General features: G+C 33.5%; 2 protein-coding genes across 18 annotated transcripts in view; one reads left to right on the top strand and one right to left on the bottom strand.

Annotated features, from left to right (window-relative positions):
• The first annotated feature begins 790 nt into the window (after positions 1-790).
• Positions 791-7,191, top strand: mtfr1 (mitochondrial fission regulator 1). Its single transcript, XM_051098822.1, is given in 9 exon segments — positions 791-1,216; positions 1,774-1,877; positions 1,961-2,059; positions 2,903-3,027; positions 3,111-3,337; positions 5,161-5,231; positions 5,234-5,433; positions 5,527-5,695; positions 5,776-7,191. Coding segments are annotated over 8 exon segments (975 nt in total). The 5' UTR covers positions 791-1,216; positions 1,774-1,841; the 3' UTR covers positions 5,824-7,191.
• A 1,631-nt stretch (positions 7,192-8,822) lies between these two features.
• pde7a (phosphodiesterase 7A) overlaps positions 8,823-13,228 on the bottom strand; it is a 42,975-nt gene continuing 38,569 nt past the window's right edge. For all 17 annotated transcript variants that reach the window (XM_051098281.1, XM_051098282.1, XM_051098283.1 and 14 more), the window contains 4 exons: positions 12,779-12,923; positions 12,249-12,345; positions 12,081-12,161; positions 8,823-10,604 (listed from right to left, as the gene is read on the bottom strand). In XM_051098281.1, the coding sequence (XP_050954238.1) occupies positions 10,381-10,604; positions 12,081-12,161; positions 12,249-12,345; positions 12,779-12,923 (547 nt within the window). In that variant the 3' untranslated portion in view covers positions 8,823-10,380. The remainder of the gene's footprint in view (positions 10,605-12,080; positions 12,162-12,248; positions 12,346-12,778; positions 12,924-13,228) is intronic.

Below are 13,228 nucleotides of genomic sequence, written 5' to 3'. Positions count from 1 at the left end.
CATTAGAGTTAAGGAAGCAAGTAAAATTACTATTAATATATTTTATTTATATTGGGGCCTTATTAAAATATCTATTTACAGTACATGACAAAACGAATGGAATTGATATAGGCAGAACAGAAACATACGATTACAGAAACAATCGTATTTCTTCTTTAAAATGTAGACTAGCAGATAAATAATGTCTAGTTTTGATGACTGAGTTCTGGAAAAACAGGAGAAACGTGTATTACAATTTCTCGTGCATTTTTTTAGATACAGACAGTACAATACATAAAACAATAGAAGGGCGAAGCGATAAAAAAACAAAAAAACAAAACAGGTTTGATACTATTTTAGTCAGGTAAAGCTTTTAAATGATTTCCAAATAACCAATGTTTTTTAAAAAATCTACTTAGTATGAGTATTCAGTATTTTTTATTAGAATAATAACAAACAAAGATTACAGTACGCACAAAACATCCACATTTTTTCAATAATAAACGAGTTTAATAGTTAACAGAAGTAGTAATATAAAGTGAAAATTCTACTGGAAGTAAAATAGAGCACAAAAATAAAGATACAAAGTATATTAAGGAGGAATATTAAACATGGCACAAGTTCTAGATTATTTATTTATTTATTTTTAGCTTTTTTGTTAACAGACGCTAAAATTGTATTTAACTAACGTACAACTTCAGTTCTTGTTTGTCGATTTTGTATATTTACATTTATGGACAAAATTTTCCATTAAAGAAAAGAAGGTTTATACGTTTATACAAAAACTTTAAATTAAATAAATGCTTGTCATTAGCATATATCCCACAAAATATGATCTGTAACATACCAATCAGAGCATAAACATTATTCCAGGAAAACTGAACAAGAGGACACTCCCCAAAACAGACTGAATAATTTTATTTATGAGTATAAAATAAGTGAATAACATAAAACTGTCTTTTTTTTCTAACTGGCCATAATCAACCAAACCCCACTCGCTTATGAAATACAGCAAATCCTTTCCATGCATTCATTCCACTGCAAGCCTCGTGTATGTGAGTCATAACTCACTTATGATTGGCCAGCTGTTTTGTCAATCCACTATTCTAAACCAGTGGTTGACTCCGTACTCACAGGACCCACCCACTGTTGGAGTATTCTCAAAACCTATTGGCCAATACTGTTAAGTCCCGCCCTTCTTCCCAAACGCCTGCTCCCGCACTCTGGAAAAACACAGGTAACCGCTGGATAGCATTAGCGTAGCACACCAAAATCATACGAGAAGTCTGTTACACTGCAGGTTACACGGTAAGACACTGATATTTTCTTATAACGTCCTGTTAGAAATCGTTGCAACTTTTGTAAACAACTAAGAACATGTTTGCTACCACACTGAAACATTAACGCTAGGGTTCTATCGTCTTTAACCTTTGCTAAAGTTTGTAGACAGTTCACTGATCCTCTGTTTGCGGTATCTATTAGTGACAAACTCTGACTCATGTGCTTCACGTAGAAACTGGTAGAAAAAGGTTTGGTACCTCAGTGTTTTCTGGCAAATGTTAAAGTGTACATCACATTGAACAACGGCTAATTGCCACAGTAATTGTTTAGGAATAAGGGAGTGAGTGGAAACACGTTTGTACAAGATGCTCTTCTGCAAATATGGGAATGACTGACAGTTTACAGGGATCATAAGGTTTTTTATGTGGAAACTAAGGGTACTCTATAAAAGGATGGTAGATAAAAATATAAGTGTAAAGGTGATTCTTACTTTTTTTTTTTTTTTTTTGTTAGGTTTTGATGTGAACATGACCTAGCACAGATCCTTGATGATGAGACAGGTTTGTAAGTGAAGTTACAAGATGAGTGGAAATCACAGACGGATAGAAATGGACCTGGTAAGTTAATATACAGAATTATATGTACACATTATTAACTCAGTCTGTGATTGAAAGAAATATTGTCTTTATATCTCTTTTAGGCTGTAGGTTCAACAAAGTCTTATGGGTCATCCAGGAGTATTGTCAGAAGAATTGCCACAAATCTTCCCCTAGCGCCTTGCCCTCGTGTCCATTTTCAGGTAATACCTCAGTCTTTATTAATTCAAATGTCAAAACACATGGAGTATCTCAAACATCTATTTCAACAGACAGTTCAAATTATCTTTACTGACTATTCTGTGCACAATTGTATTTGGAGTGCCTGTTATGTTTTATTTTAGTATTTTCAGGTAGTCATTCATTTTCATTGCATTATTACCAGTGTTTTTCACCTTTATTGGATTTTTATGTTTTAAAGCCTTTAACGCCCTCCATCTTTGGCTTCTCGTTTTTCATTTCTCCCATATCATCATATTTCTGTCCTGTTCTGTTTTGATTCCATCAGTGTGCTGACCATAAACAATCATGAATCACGGGGCCAGGTTTCCGCTCACAATATCTAATCTAGCCTTTTCCTACCGCCTAACCTTTAAAATGAAAGTATGGTGACATTAAACCACCTTGAAACTTTTATTACTGTCTGTGTTTCTCTCTTCTCTGCCCTTCCTTCCAGCTGTCCTGTAAGTCAGGAACGCAGCATGTCTGCTTTAGGTCAGTTCTCTGGTTCGTTGTTGAAAATGCCAAAAGTTCTTATTTTTTAATAAAATACTGGTGTTAATATGGATTTCCTCTTGATAAATGTGCTGAAAGACATTGTAATGTTCTAATTGCTTTATTAATCGCTAGGCAGTGTTTAAACCGGTTTCCCTGGTGCTGTTTATTTTGCCGTGGCTGTGAAAACATTTGGCGCTTGTTCTGCTGTTGTCTTTCTGACATGATTTGAGTGCTTGAGTGTCTGTGAGGGTTTGTTTGTCGTCGTTGTTGTGCCCTGAGCAGGTGTTGTAATTATTAACTGTCCTTTAAACTGTCTTTGGGACGTGTAGCTTCATCCGTTCGCTGCAGGAGCGAGTTTCCTCAACAATTCAAATGGGCCAAATGGACTTGTGGCCACACTCGCTGATGTGGGCTGGATGGACAGAGAAGAGAATGATGGTGCTAGTAGAAATAGGTGAGAGTATTTTTAAATTGATTTAGAAAATATAAAATTGAATGTGATAATTATTATGTATGTATTATGTATGTTTTCTGAAGGTTTGAGGCGGATTCTGGGTTGTTTTTCCGTACTCAGCAGTGCAGGCCCCTGAGACGTCGACGGTCCTTACCTAGCTTGCACCAGGTTGAACCTGCGCCACAGAGTCAGACGGTCATCAATGATGAAGCCATTCAGAAAATCAGTGTTCTGGAGACTGAGCTGGCCAAACTCAGAGCGCAAATCGCACAGATTGTTCAAGCACAGGAACAAAGCGCCCAATCCACAGGTTAGCTGCAGTGCTACTTTAGTATTATTTGTATGTATGTTTTTAGTATTTTGAAGTAGCTTTCATTTTATTATTTGTAGTTTGCATTTTAATTTCTAGTTTAAAAAGGTCTTAAATCTATGAGAGCCTGTTTCAGCCACTGAATAAAAAAAATTAAAAAAGGTAATTGCGACTTTATCTCAATTTTTCTCGCAATTGTGAATTTACATCTTGCAATTTTATTACTTATATGACTAGTGATTTCTGTAATTCTATGACTAATGACTGACTTCAGAATGGCTAGACAAATTTGCAGTTTTGAGAAAGTCGCAATTCTTGCGAGATGGAAACTCACAACTCTTGACTTTTTTTTTTTTTTTTTTTTTTTTTTTTTTTTTTTTTTTTTGTCTGTTTTTGTTTACATCTCGCAATTGTGAATTTTCATCTCACAATTGTGACTTTTCTCAAAATTGCAAGTTCTGACTTTAACACGCAGTTGCGAGTTTATATCTCACAATTCAGGGAAAAAAAAGGTCAGAATTGTGAGTTTTTATATATACATCTTGCAATTCTGACTTTATTACTTACAATAGCGAGTTTATATCTTACAATTCACAGAAAAAAGTCAGAATTGCAATATAAACTCGCAGTTCTGAGAATATGTCAGTTTTTTTTTTTTCCCTCTCAAAATTAGACTTTATAACTCACAATTGCGAGTTTAGATCTCAATTCGGGAAAAAAGGTCAGAATTGTGAGTTTTTATATATACATCTTGCAATTCTGACTCTATTACTCAATTGCAATTGAGTTTATATCTCTCAATTTACAGAAAAAAGTCAGAGTTGCAAGATGTATATATAAAAACTCGCAATTTTTATCTTGCAATTCTGACTTTATTTCTTGTAATTGTGAATTTATATCACACAATTCTGAGGGAAAAAAAAGTCAGAATTGTGAGTATATATCTTCCAATTCTGACTTTATCTCATAGTTTGCAGAAAATGTCATGTTCTGATTTTATAACTTGCAATTGCGAGTTTATATCTTACAATTCTAAAGAAAAAAGTCTGAATTGTGAGTTTGTATTATGCAATTCTGAGAAAAAAACAGAATTGTGAGATTAAAGGTCACAGTAAGTCTAATTTCATAACTTCATGGCATTAAATGTTGCATGCATTGCCCAAAAAAAATTACCTTTACAAAACCTGTTATTTCTGTTCAGAAATTTATCATTTTAGTATTTGTTAGCCTCATTTCAGTTAACAAAAAAATTGTTTTAGTAAGTAGTTTGAATGTTTTTATTATATTTAAAACAACACTGTTGTTCTTTATGCCCCAAATATATACCAAGGTAATGTTAATGGTAAGCATGTACAACACATGCTTGCAAACTTATGTTTATGGCCTCAAAATTGCATTTTGTTTAAAAAAAAAAAAAAAAAATATATATATATATATAAATATATAAATATATAAATAAAAAAATAAATAAAATAGCACTCCATGCTTACAGTATAGAACATATTTTCCACCTCATTTCAAACACTAATGTTGTGGAGTAAAAACATGTTTTGTTGCACGCAGGTGTATAAACACTTTTCATTTCACGTGTTGCTTTTTCAAACACTGTTAACAGTGTTTCCTAATCTCAGAATGTAGAATCACAGGCTCACAAACGTAGCTGATTTGGAGAAAAAAATAAAACCCATGGAAAACCGAAAAACTGCAATTCACAAGCGCAATTTCAACCGTGGCTGTGGTACCGAACAGTTCGATATTATATTGAGAATTGTGGCAACCCTAGTTTTTACTAATTTAAAGTCGTAATTTTTGCATTGTTTCAGCTCCGGCGCCAGGTGGTCCCCCTGTACCCCAAGGTCCACCAATGGCTCCAGTTCCACCTCCGCCACCGCCTCCCCCCCACCACCACCTCCTCCTCCATGTCCCGCCCCTGGTATGCAGAGAAGCTATTCCGCCATTGACCTCATCCGAGAGCGACGTGGGAAAAAGGGAGGACAGAAAACGGTACTGGACTCAGCACCTAAAAAGCCAGAGCTTCCCAACATGTTGGACGTACTAAAAGACATGGGGAAAGTAAAGCTGCGCTCGGTTAAAAGGTAAACGTTATAGTGCTTTATCTGGACATCAATGGCATACAAAGCTCATCATAAACACTTACCAGTAGGGTTCTTTTTTTCTTTCCTTCTCAGTCATCAAGAAGACGCAAAACCAAAACCAGTTGAGCCCACAGACGCTGCAGCGTTAATCGCACAGGCCCTGAAACGCAAGTTCGCTCACCGCTACCGAAACAAAAGCGAATGTGATGGCAACTTTAACCTGCCAGCTCCTGAGAATAAGCCCCATGTAGAAACACAGCTGGTAAGAGAAATCACCTGAGAAAATGATCTCTGATGTATATTGTCTTGGTGTTGCAATAATTTGTGGCATTTCTTTTGCAGTTCGGACAGCATATGTTAAAATCAACTGGAAGGAGGAAACTCTGCTAAGATGGAGCTACTTATCTGAGCAGGTTAATGTAGTTAACCTGATGACTCGTAATTTGCAATAACCAGCTAACTTTTTGTTAGCCCTCAAAATGTTGTTAGTGTTCATTTAAGTGAACATTCAAATGCCAAACACTGCAACCAATCTGGTTTCACTATTTTGCACTTTGAAAGTTTCAACTCTATCAGTAAATCTTATATCACAGCCAGTTTCATCATTAATGCCAGTTACATGAGAAATGCTTTCTTTTCGTTGGGTTTTATATATGATTTTATATGTGGGTTTATTTGGATCTGTTGAAAGTCAACAGTGCAGGTATTCAACCTTGTTGGATTCCTCTCATTTGAAGGGCTAACGCTGAACGAAAACACCAAAGTGTATGGATTCTTTACAAGTAGTTTTATGTGTATTTTTAACACCTGTTTGCACAGAAGTTGTCTCTAAATCAAAGGTACAATTCGTAGTTGCTAGAAATCATTACTACTATTTTTAGGAACTTCAGGTGTTTCTGTCTTGTATATGGAAGCATGTTTCCACCAATGAACAACAAAAATAAAAAAGGTAATTGCAACTTTTTATCTCACAATTGCTTGTTTCAATCTTGCAATTCTGACTTTTATTCTTCACAATTGTGAGATATAAACTTGCAGTTATGAGTTATAATGTCCAATTCCGACAGAGAACAAAAGACTATTTTCTTCTAGTTTTTACTTGCAATTGAGAGTTTATAATGCAATCCAGATGGGGAAAAAAAATGCAAATACCTTTTTTTTTTTTTTATTATTATTCAGTGGTGGAAACAGGCTTCCATAGTCATGCGACCACTATAGCAATTATGAACCACACTTTTGTGATCATACATATGGCTTAGATGGTGCTGTCAGTAGTATTTAATGAGAGATAATTTAAAATCCTTTTTAGGTTGTAATTTATTATTTTGGAACATTTCCATGATATGGTTCTGGAAGTAATTTAGTTATTTAACCAGTTTAATAAATCACTTGAATAATGTAGTTTTGTTTGTCTCAAGCACATCAAGCTTGCTATCTCTTGTCAAGTGCCGTTTAATTAGAATTGTTTAACAGTGTTTGTACCTTTTAAAAGGTTTGTATTTTTGCACATGTAACTAAAGAAGTCAGTGCATTAGCATTATAGTACAGTACAGGATTTCTCATTTCAAAGATTTATACTGGATTCAATGGCCAGCACATATGAACAGTACCTCAGAATTGAAGGGAATCTCCTAACGGAGACGTATTTCTGGTTTTATTATAGATTGTGATAACTTATCTAAATGGGTTGATTATATTTCCCACTACAGAACTGTTTTGAATGGACTTTCATTTCTTGAATAAACCTAAAACTGTCAATCTGTCTTTTCATTTCTGTAATGAAGTGTCTTTTTCAGCATATTCCTCCCATAATTAAAGAATTACTGTTCACTTCCTGAATAAAAACTTCCTGGTAGTTTACTCGGCCCCATGTCATCCAAGATGTTTGTCTGTCTTTTTTCAGTCGAAAAGAAATGATCTCATCTAGCAAAACGAGTGATCATTTTTCAAAAAAAAATGCTCATCCCTCACACGTTACGGAATTACGTAAGCGGCTGACTAGGGCTGTGAATTGAGTAATTAAGGGTTATTATTGACTATTTATCCAGTAATCAGATTATTTTGTAGTAATAAAAACCGACCAATATGAACAAAAGCAAGTAATCATGCTTTTATTGAACAAAACTCTTAAAATACGTAACATTATAAACAATAGACCTAATGTGCATTACGCATTAGAACAAATTACTGCAGAGGGCCCCAACAGCCTGACCATTGATTTTACACTTTACTACACTATCTCATCCGTTTAATATTGACCATTGTTTAAATTCACTTAATCTTTAATATATTTCTTTATTATAGAAAAGCTACTGTTATTTCTTCAATATATAGACAACGTGTAAACTTTTTGTAAAAAGAGTTCCAATGTTTATTTTGAACTTGTGACGAATAGCTTATCGAGAAAGATAATGTAGCTAGAAATTTTTTTTTCTCTTTGTAAACATAACATAGAATATATAGGAAATGTATTTTACTGGCAAAATATTATATTCATGAATGTAAATTTTCTTCAACATTACCCAAATTACATCATTTTCTTTGTGACCTCAACTACCTAATTTTAACACTTAAAAACATTAACAACAAAACAGTGTCAAATTTGTGAAAATGTGTACTGATTTGATGATTATGTAATTTGAGCTACTACCTCTGTTCCTATTGGGGTTTTTTTTCCTTTATTGTCTTCCTGTTTTATTTTATTATATTGTCATCCATTATTGTGTTGATCTGTATCTGGGTTATGCGTGCAAGAAATAAAAAAATAAAAATAAAAAAGCCATAAAAAATGTTAAAAAAGGGATACAGCTCCGCCTGGAAACTAACAATGAAATTAATTATTCTACCTGTTAGATTGTGTTTTATTAAAGTCTACACCCACCCCAACCCTAAACTTAGCCCTTACTGTAATACCATTATTGTATTATATTGTATTATTGCTTACAAAGCGAACGTGCAAAGAAAGTCAAATACCCTTTATAAAAAAGATAAAACTACGTAGGACGATTTTGAAGTTGGAGGAGAAAATGAGGTGGAGTTTTTCCACTCTACCCTAATTTTTTGAACCGAAGTACACAGAGGAAGAACTAACTGCACTAAGACAAAGATTTGTGGTTAAAAAGTATTATATTATTTTATTTTTTAAATTAATTTTGCTAGATAAGACCCTTACTCATCTGCTGGGATTGTGTAGAGCCCTTTGAAGCTGCATTTAAACTGCAATTTGGACCTTCAGCCCATTGCCCACCACTATATGGAGAAAAATCCTGGGATGTTTTCCTCAAAAACCTTCATTTCTTTGCAAATGAAGAAAGACAGACAAACATCTCGAATGACATGGAAGTGAACTAATCGCTCAAGCTCATATAGAACAGCATAGTCTCGTGCCATCCAGTAGAGAAACATTTTGTGAAGTTTTATTCATCAAAAATGCAACTGCAACAAGTATGTATCAAAAGGTTATACGGCAAAGCCTTTACAAAATGGCTTGACACATAGGTCGTCTCCCCAAAATGGCTGTTACAACAAACTGTAAACAGTTTTTTTTTTCTTAAATCAACAGTCTTACAGCACTTACAACAAAAATACAAATCACCTAAAATAAAGCACCTCTTCTCTTTCAACATCAAGAGAAGCACAAAAAAAAACAACTGTCCATTCTGTACAGAATCCAAAACAATACACAAAAAATGGAATGTTCAATGTTAAAAATCAAATCATTAAACCTCCTCCATATATTAAAAAAAAAAAAATTCTCCACGACAAAAAGGCAAAGGGTCAGACAGTGCACTAAATGGACAATGTGATGGTTTTTAAAATGAAACGACAGCTGGTTTGGTCACTTAGCTTTGTGCATAGTTTTAAGGCATTGTGTACGACGAGAGTGGCTTCGAGACATTCTGAGAAGGACTTCTTATCTTTCTTTACAAAATACAGAGGGGAGAGAGAAAGAGAGGGGTGGTGGCTACCTACAAAAGGCACCTTTACTTCCTTGTTTCTCCCAAATGAGCAGGTCAGTGAAACCCTGAGCAAAATCCATGGAGAGTCCGCTACAAGATCCTTCTTCCATGGTCGAAAGGGTTCATCTCTGCCACCTTTCACGGAGCGACGATCCTTCAACGCGTTGTCTGAAATACAGGGGAGAGAAAGAGATGCAATGGAGCACAATGGCATTCGTATGGCATCTGATGCGTCACACCGACAGATTTCGTTGATAAGTCCGACAGATTTCGTTGATCATCAGCAGTAGGTTTTGAAAAAACAAACAAACAAAAAAAATGTACAAGTGGTTCTTCACATCTGTGCTTAAAAGGCAATAAATCACAGAACTAACATGATTCATTTAGAAAACAACATGTGTAAACAGTCTTCAGAGGCAGCAAAAGGACTGGGCTCTTCACATTTGTATTTTTTGTACACAAGGAGGAAGATTGATTTGCAGAAGCACTGGCACACACTCACATACACACACACGCGCGCTCGCACGCATTCGGTTTCACACGTTGTCTCTTGGTGCGGTTGTAAAAACCTCTCCTTTAAATACTCAAGGTGTTTCGAACGACTCTCAGAGCGATTCAAATGTTTCAAAATGGCACTTTTAAGCCATAGGAGGGGGTTCCTTCTTACCCCACATTCCCTTACAGTCTTTACTCAAAGCATCGGAGTTGAATTAGTAACGCCCGAAAGAAAAAAAACAAATAAGGTTAAATAAATACATCACAATAATTAAAAGAAAACATTGCAGCAGTAGCCAAATGAGGTATCTATGTATTGCTCTATGTCAAAGGGTAAATGAGCTTTTAAAATTAAATAAATTAAATCGATGAATGAACGAACGAACGAAAACAAAACGAATCATCAGTGGTTGGGTTGGAGATGGGTGGCGAGCAACTCAAATTAGGATGTTTGGCTGAGGGCAGCAGAGGTGTTCTGCGAGCGCTGGGTGTGTCATGACTCTTGGCTTCCCTGAGATAAGGCTCTGGAGCTGGGCTCTTCTGTGGCTCGGCCCGGCTCGGACTCCCCCTCCTCTGAGCTTCCCGACGCCTCGGGCTCCATGGCGCTCCAACTGGCCTTGTTCAGGCCCAAATGGCCGAGCATGGTCTGAGAGAGCCGCGTGTCTGAAAAACGCGCCCACTCGGCAAACAGAGGCTCCACCACGTAAGTCATGAAACCTGAAAGAGATTGACAAGCAGAGATCAGCAGGATCATATTTATATTGTAATAATATTTTTACTGTATTATTACTTACACATACACACATATATATATACATATATATATATATATATATATATATATATATATATATATATATATATATATATATATATATATATATATATATTTTGTACATTTCTGACCGTAAATATATCAAAACTTAATTTTTGATTTTTGGACAAGTTGGTACTTGACATTTGGACAAGTTTAAAGACGATTTTCTCAATATTTAGATTTTTTTTTGCACCATCAGAACATGGTCATTTGACTTGTTTGCTTTAAAAAAGAAAAAAGAAAAACTATTTAAACAAACTGCTAATCAAGACTCATTATCTGAAAACAAGTGATAATAATTTATTATTTTTATAGTAATAAAAATTTGATTGCAAGGCAATTTTTTAAATTATTAATAAAGAATTTTTTAATAAAAAAATAAAATCTTGATTAAAAAAAGAAAAAAAAATACATATACACACATATATATATATATATATATATATATATATATAAAATCAAGATTTTAAAATCTTTTTTTATTAAATAATAATAATAACAATAATTAAAATATTAATAATAAAAAATAATTTAATAAAAAAAATAATGAATAATTACTACCTAATTGTTATATTTTATACACATATACACACACACTATATATATATATATATATATATATATATATATATATATATATATATATATATATACACACACACACACACACACACACACACACCTATATCTTTCTCACTCTCCCTCTCTATCAAATTTTTATTATTATAAAAATATTATAAATATTATAAAAATAATTAAAATGTTATCACTTGTTTTCAGAGAATGTGTCTTGATTAGCAGTGTATTTCGTTCATTTAAATATTTTTCCTTTTTTCTTTTTTAAAGCAAACATCTCAAATTTATTATTTTATTTCTCAAAGTCAAATTTCGATGAGTTTACAAGTTTTCTAAAATGTTGTGTAATTATGTTTTATTATTTAATTAAATATGCACTCAATTGCATATCTTTTCTTGACACATTAAAGTTGAAGATTTTTACACAAGGGAATTTTATTGAATTTAATATTGCATTTCAAATGTTTCTCTCTTTTCTAATCAGAAAATACTGTCAACAACCAGAAAAAAACAAAATCATGTTTTAAGGAATAAAATGTTGTATAAATCAATAAATCAAATATATGAACAAACTCTTCTGTAAACTGTCAGAATATAGATAAAACTGGAAAATATAACATTTAAATGTGTATTTGGGATATTTTCTTTCTATTAATCTGGAAGTAGATGGAAACAAAATAACTTAAAATCTAAAACCTGACCACTGCCTGAAATAACCTGTAGTGTCTTGCCTTAAATCAGTATACACATAATATTATATATTACAGTGAGCTCATAAATGAGAATGTTCTGGTTCTTACCGATTTGAACACTGGCTATGGTGTTAGCTTCACTATCACACAGTGGACTGATTTCAAGTTTATGCTTCTTTTCAATGTCACCTAAATAAGACGATAACAACAAAGCACAGTGATTAGCTTTTGAACACAGTGAATTAAAAGCACATGATCATCCTGAGAACTTGCTACCTTGGTGGAAGAATTCCTCTGTGACCTTCTCACTCCACTGTTTGCTGAGCTCCCACGGTCTACATGGGTTACAGATATCTGCACACTTCAGGGCCATCTGGAACACACATGGATTTGTTTTTAAGTAACCAGAAGTGTCTGTCTTTATTTAAAAATTTGGCCTGCAGCCCCTTTCACTTAAAAACGAGACATCCTGGCTTCAAGTACAATAAAGTCAGCATTATAGTGACCAAAACAAAATTTTAAAAATTATAAAAATATATTTAGATAAATTATCTAAATTATATTTTTTTTTTTTAAAAAAAATAATTCAATAATAACACATAAATTTGTCTCTTATTTAAATGAAAGACACATTTTGCAATTATTACTATTATTGCTTGTTTCATTTATTTTTTTTTGTGTTCACTTAAATATTTTTCAAATGTTTTTTTTTTTGTTTCTCAAAGTCAAAGCTAGCATTTAATTTGTATGTAGAAGTATATTTAAAAAATGATTATTGAAATTAATATTAAATTGCAAATTCCCACCTGCAGAACGAAATGTCGATGAGAAGCGTTTCCTAAACACAAGTCGTTCTCGTCCAGATGCGTCCTGAACCGGGACAGGTACTCATTTTGTCGGCTGATATCAGTGGCCAGAATGAGTGATCCCAGCTGCCTCTCTATACTCAGACTGTTAGAGACACCAATTACAGTCAGCCAATCATAACAGAGGTCATTTACATAGAGTAGACAGTAGAAAAAATGCATTTTTTTACAAAAAGGGAAAAAGGAAAAAAAAAAAAAGATGACTAGTTTGTGTTGTAAGAAGTCTTTACTAATATTAACAAAAGGACTTCATAACTTGATTCTAAATTGAATTTAATAATTCAAAAATAAATGTATACAATTTATTTTAATGAGAAATATAATATTACATAATAGAGCTTTCAAATGATTATTTGCAATTAATCACATACAAAATAAAAGTTTAAGTCT

The sequence above is a fragment of the Labeo rohita genome, chromosome 24 (genome assembly GCF_022985175.1).
Source record: "Labeo rohita strain BAU-BD-2019 chromosome 24, IGBB_LRoh.1.0, whole genome shotgun sequence".
Taxonomy (NCBI): domain Eukaryota; kingdom Metazoa; phylum Chordata; class Actinopteri; order Cypriniformes; family Cyprinidae; genus Labeo; species Labeo rohita.
Note: the sequence above shows the minus strand (reverse complement) of the source record. Positions and strands in the feature narration are given on the sequence as shown.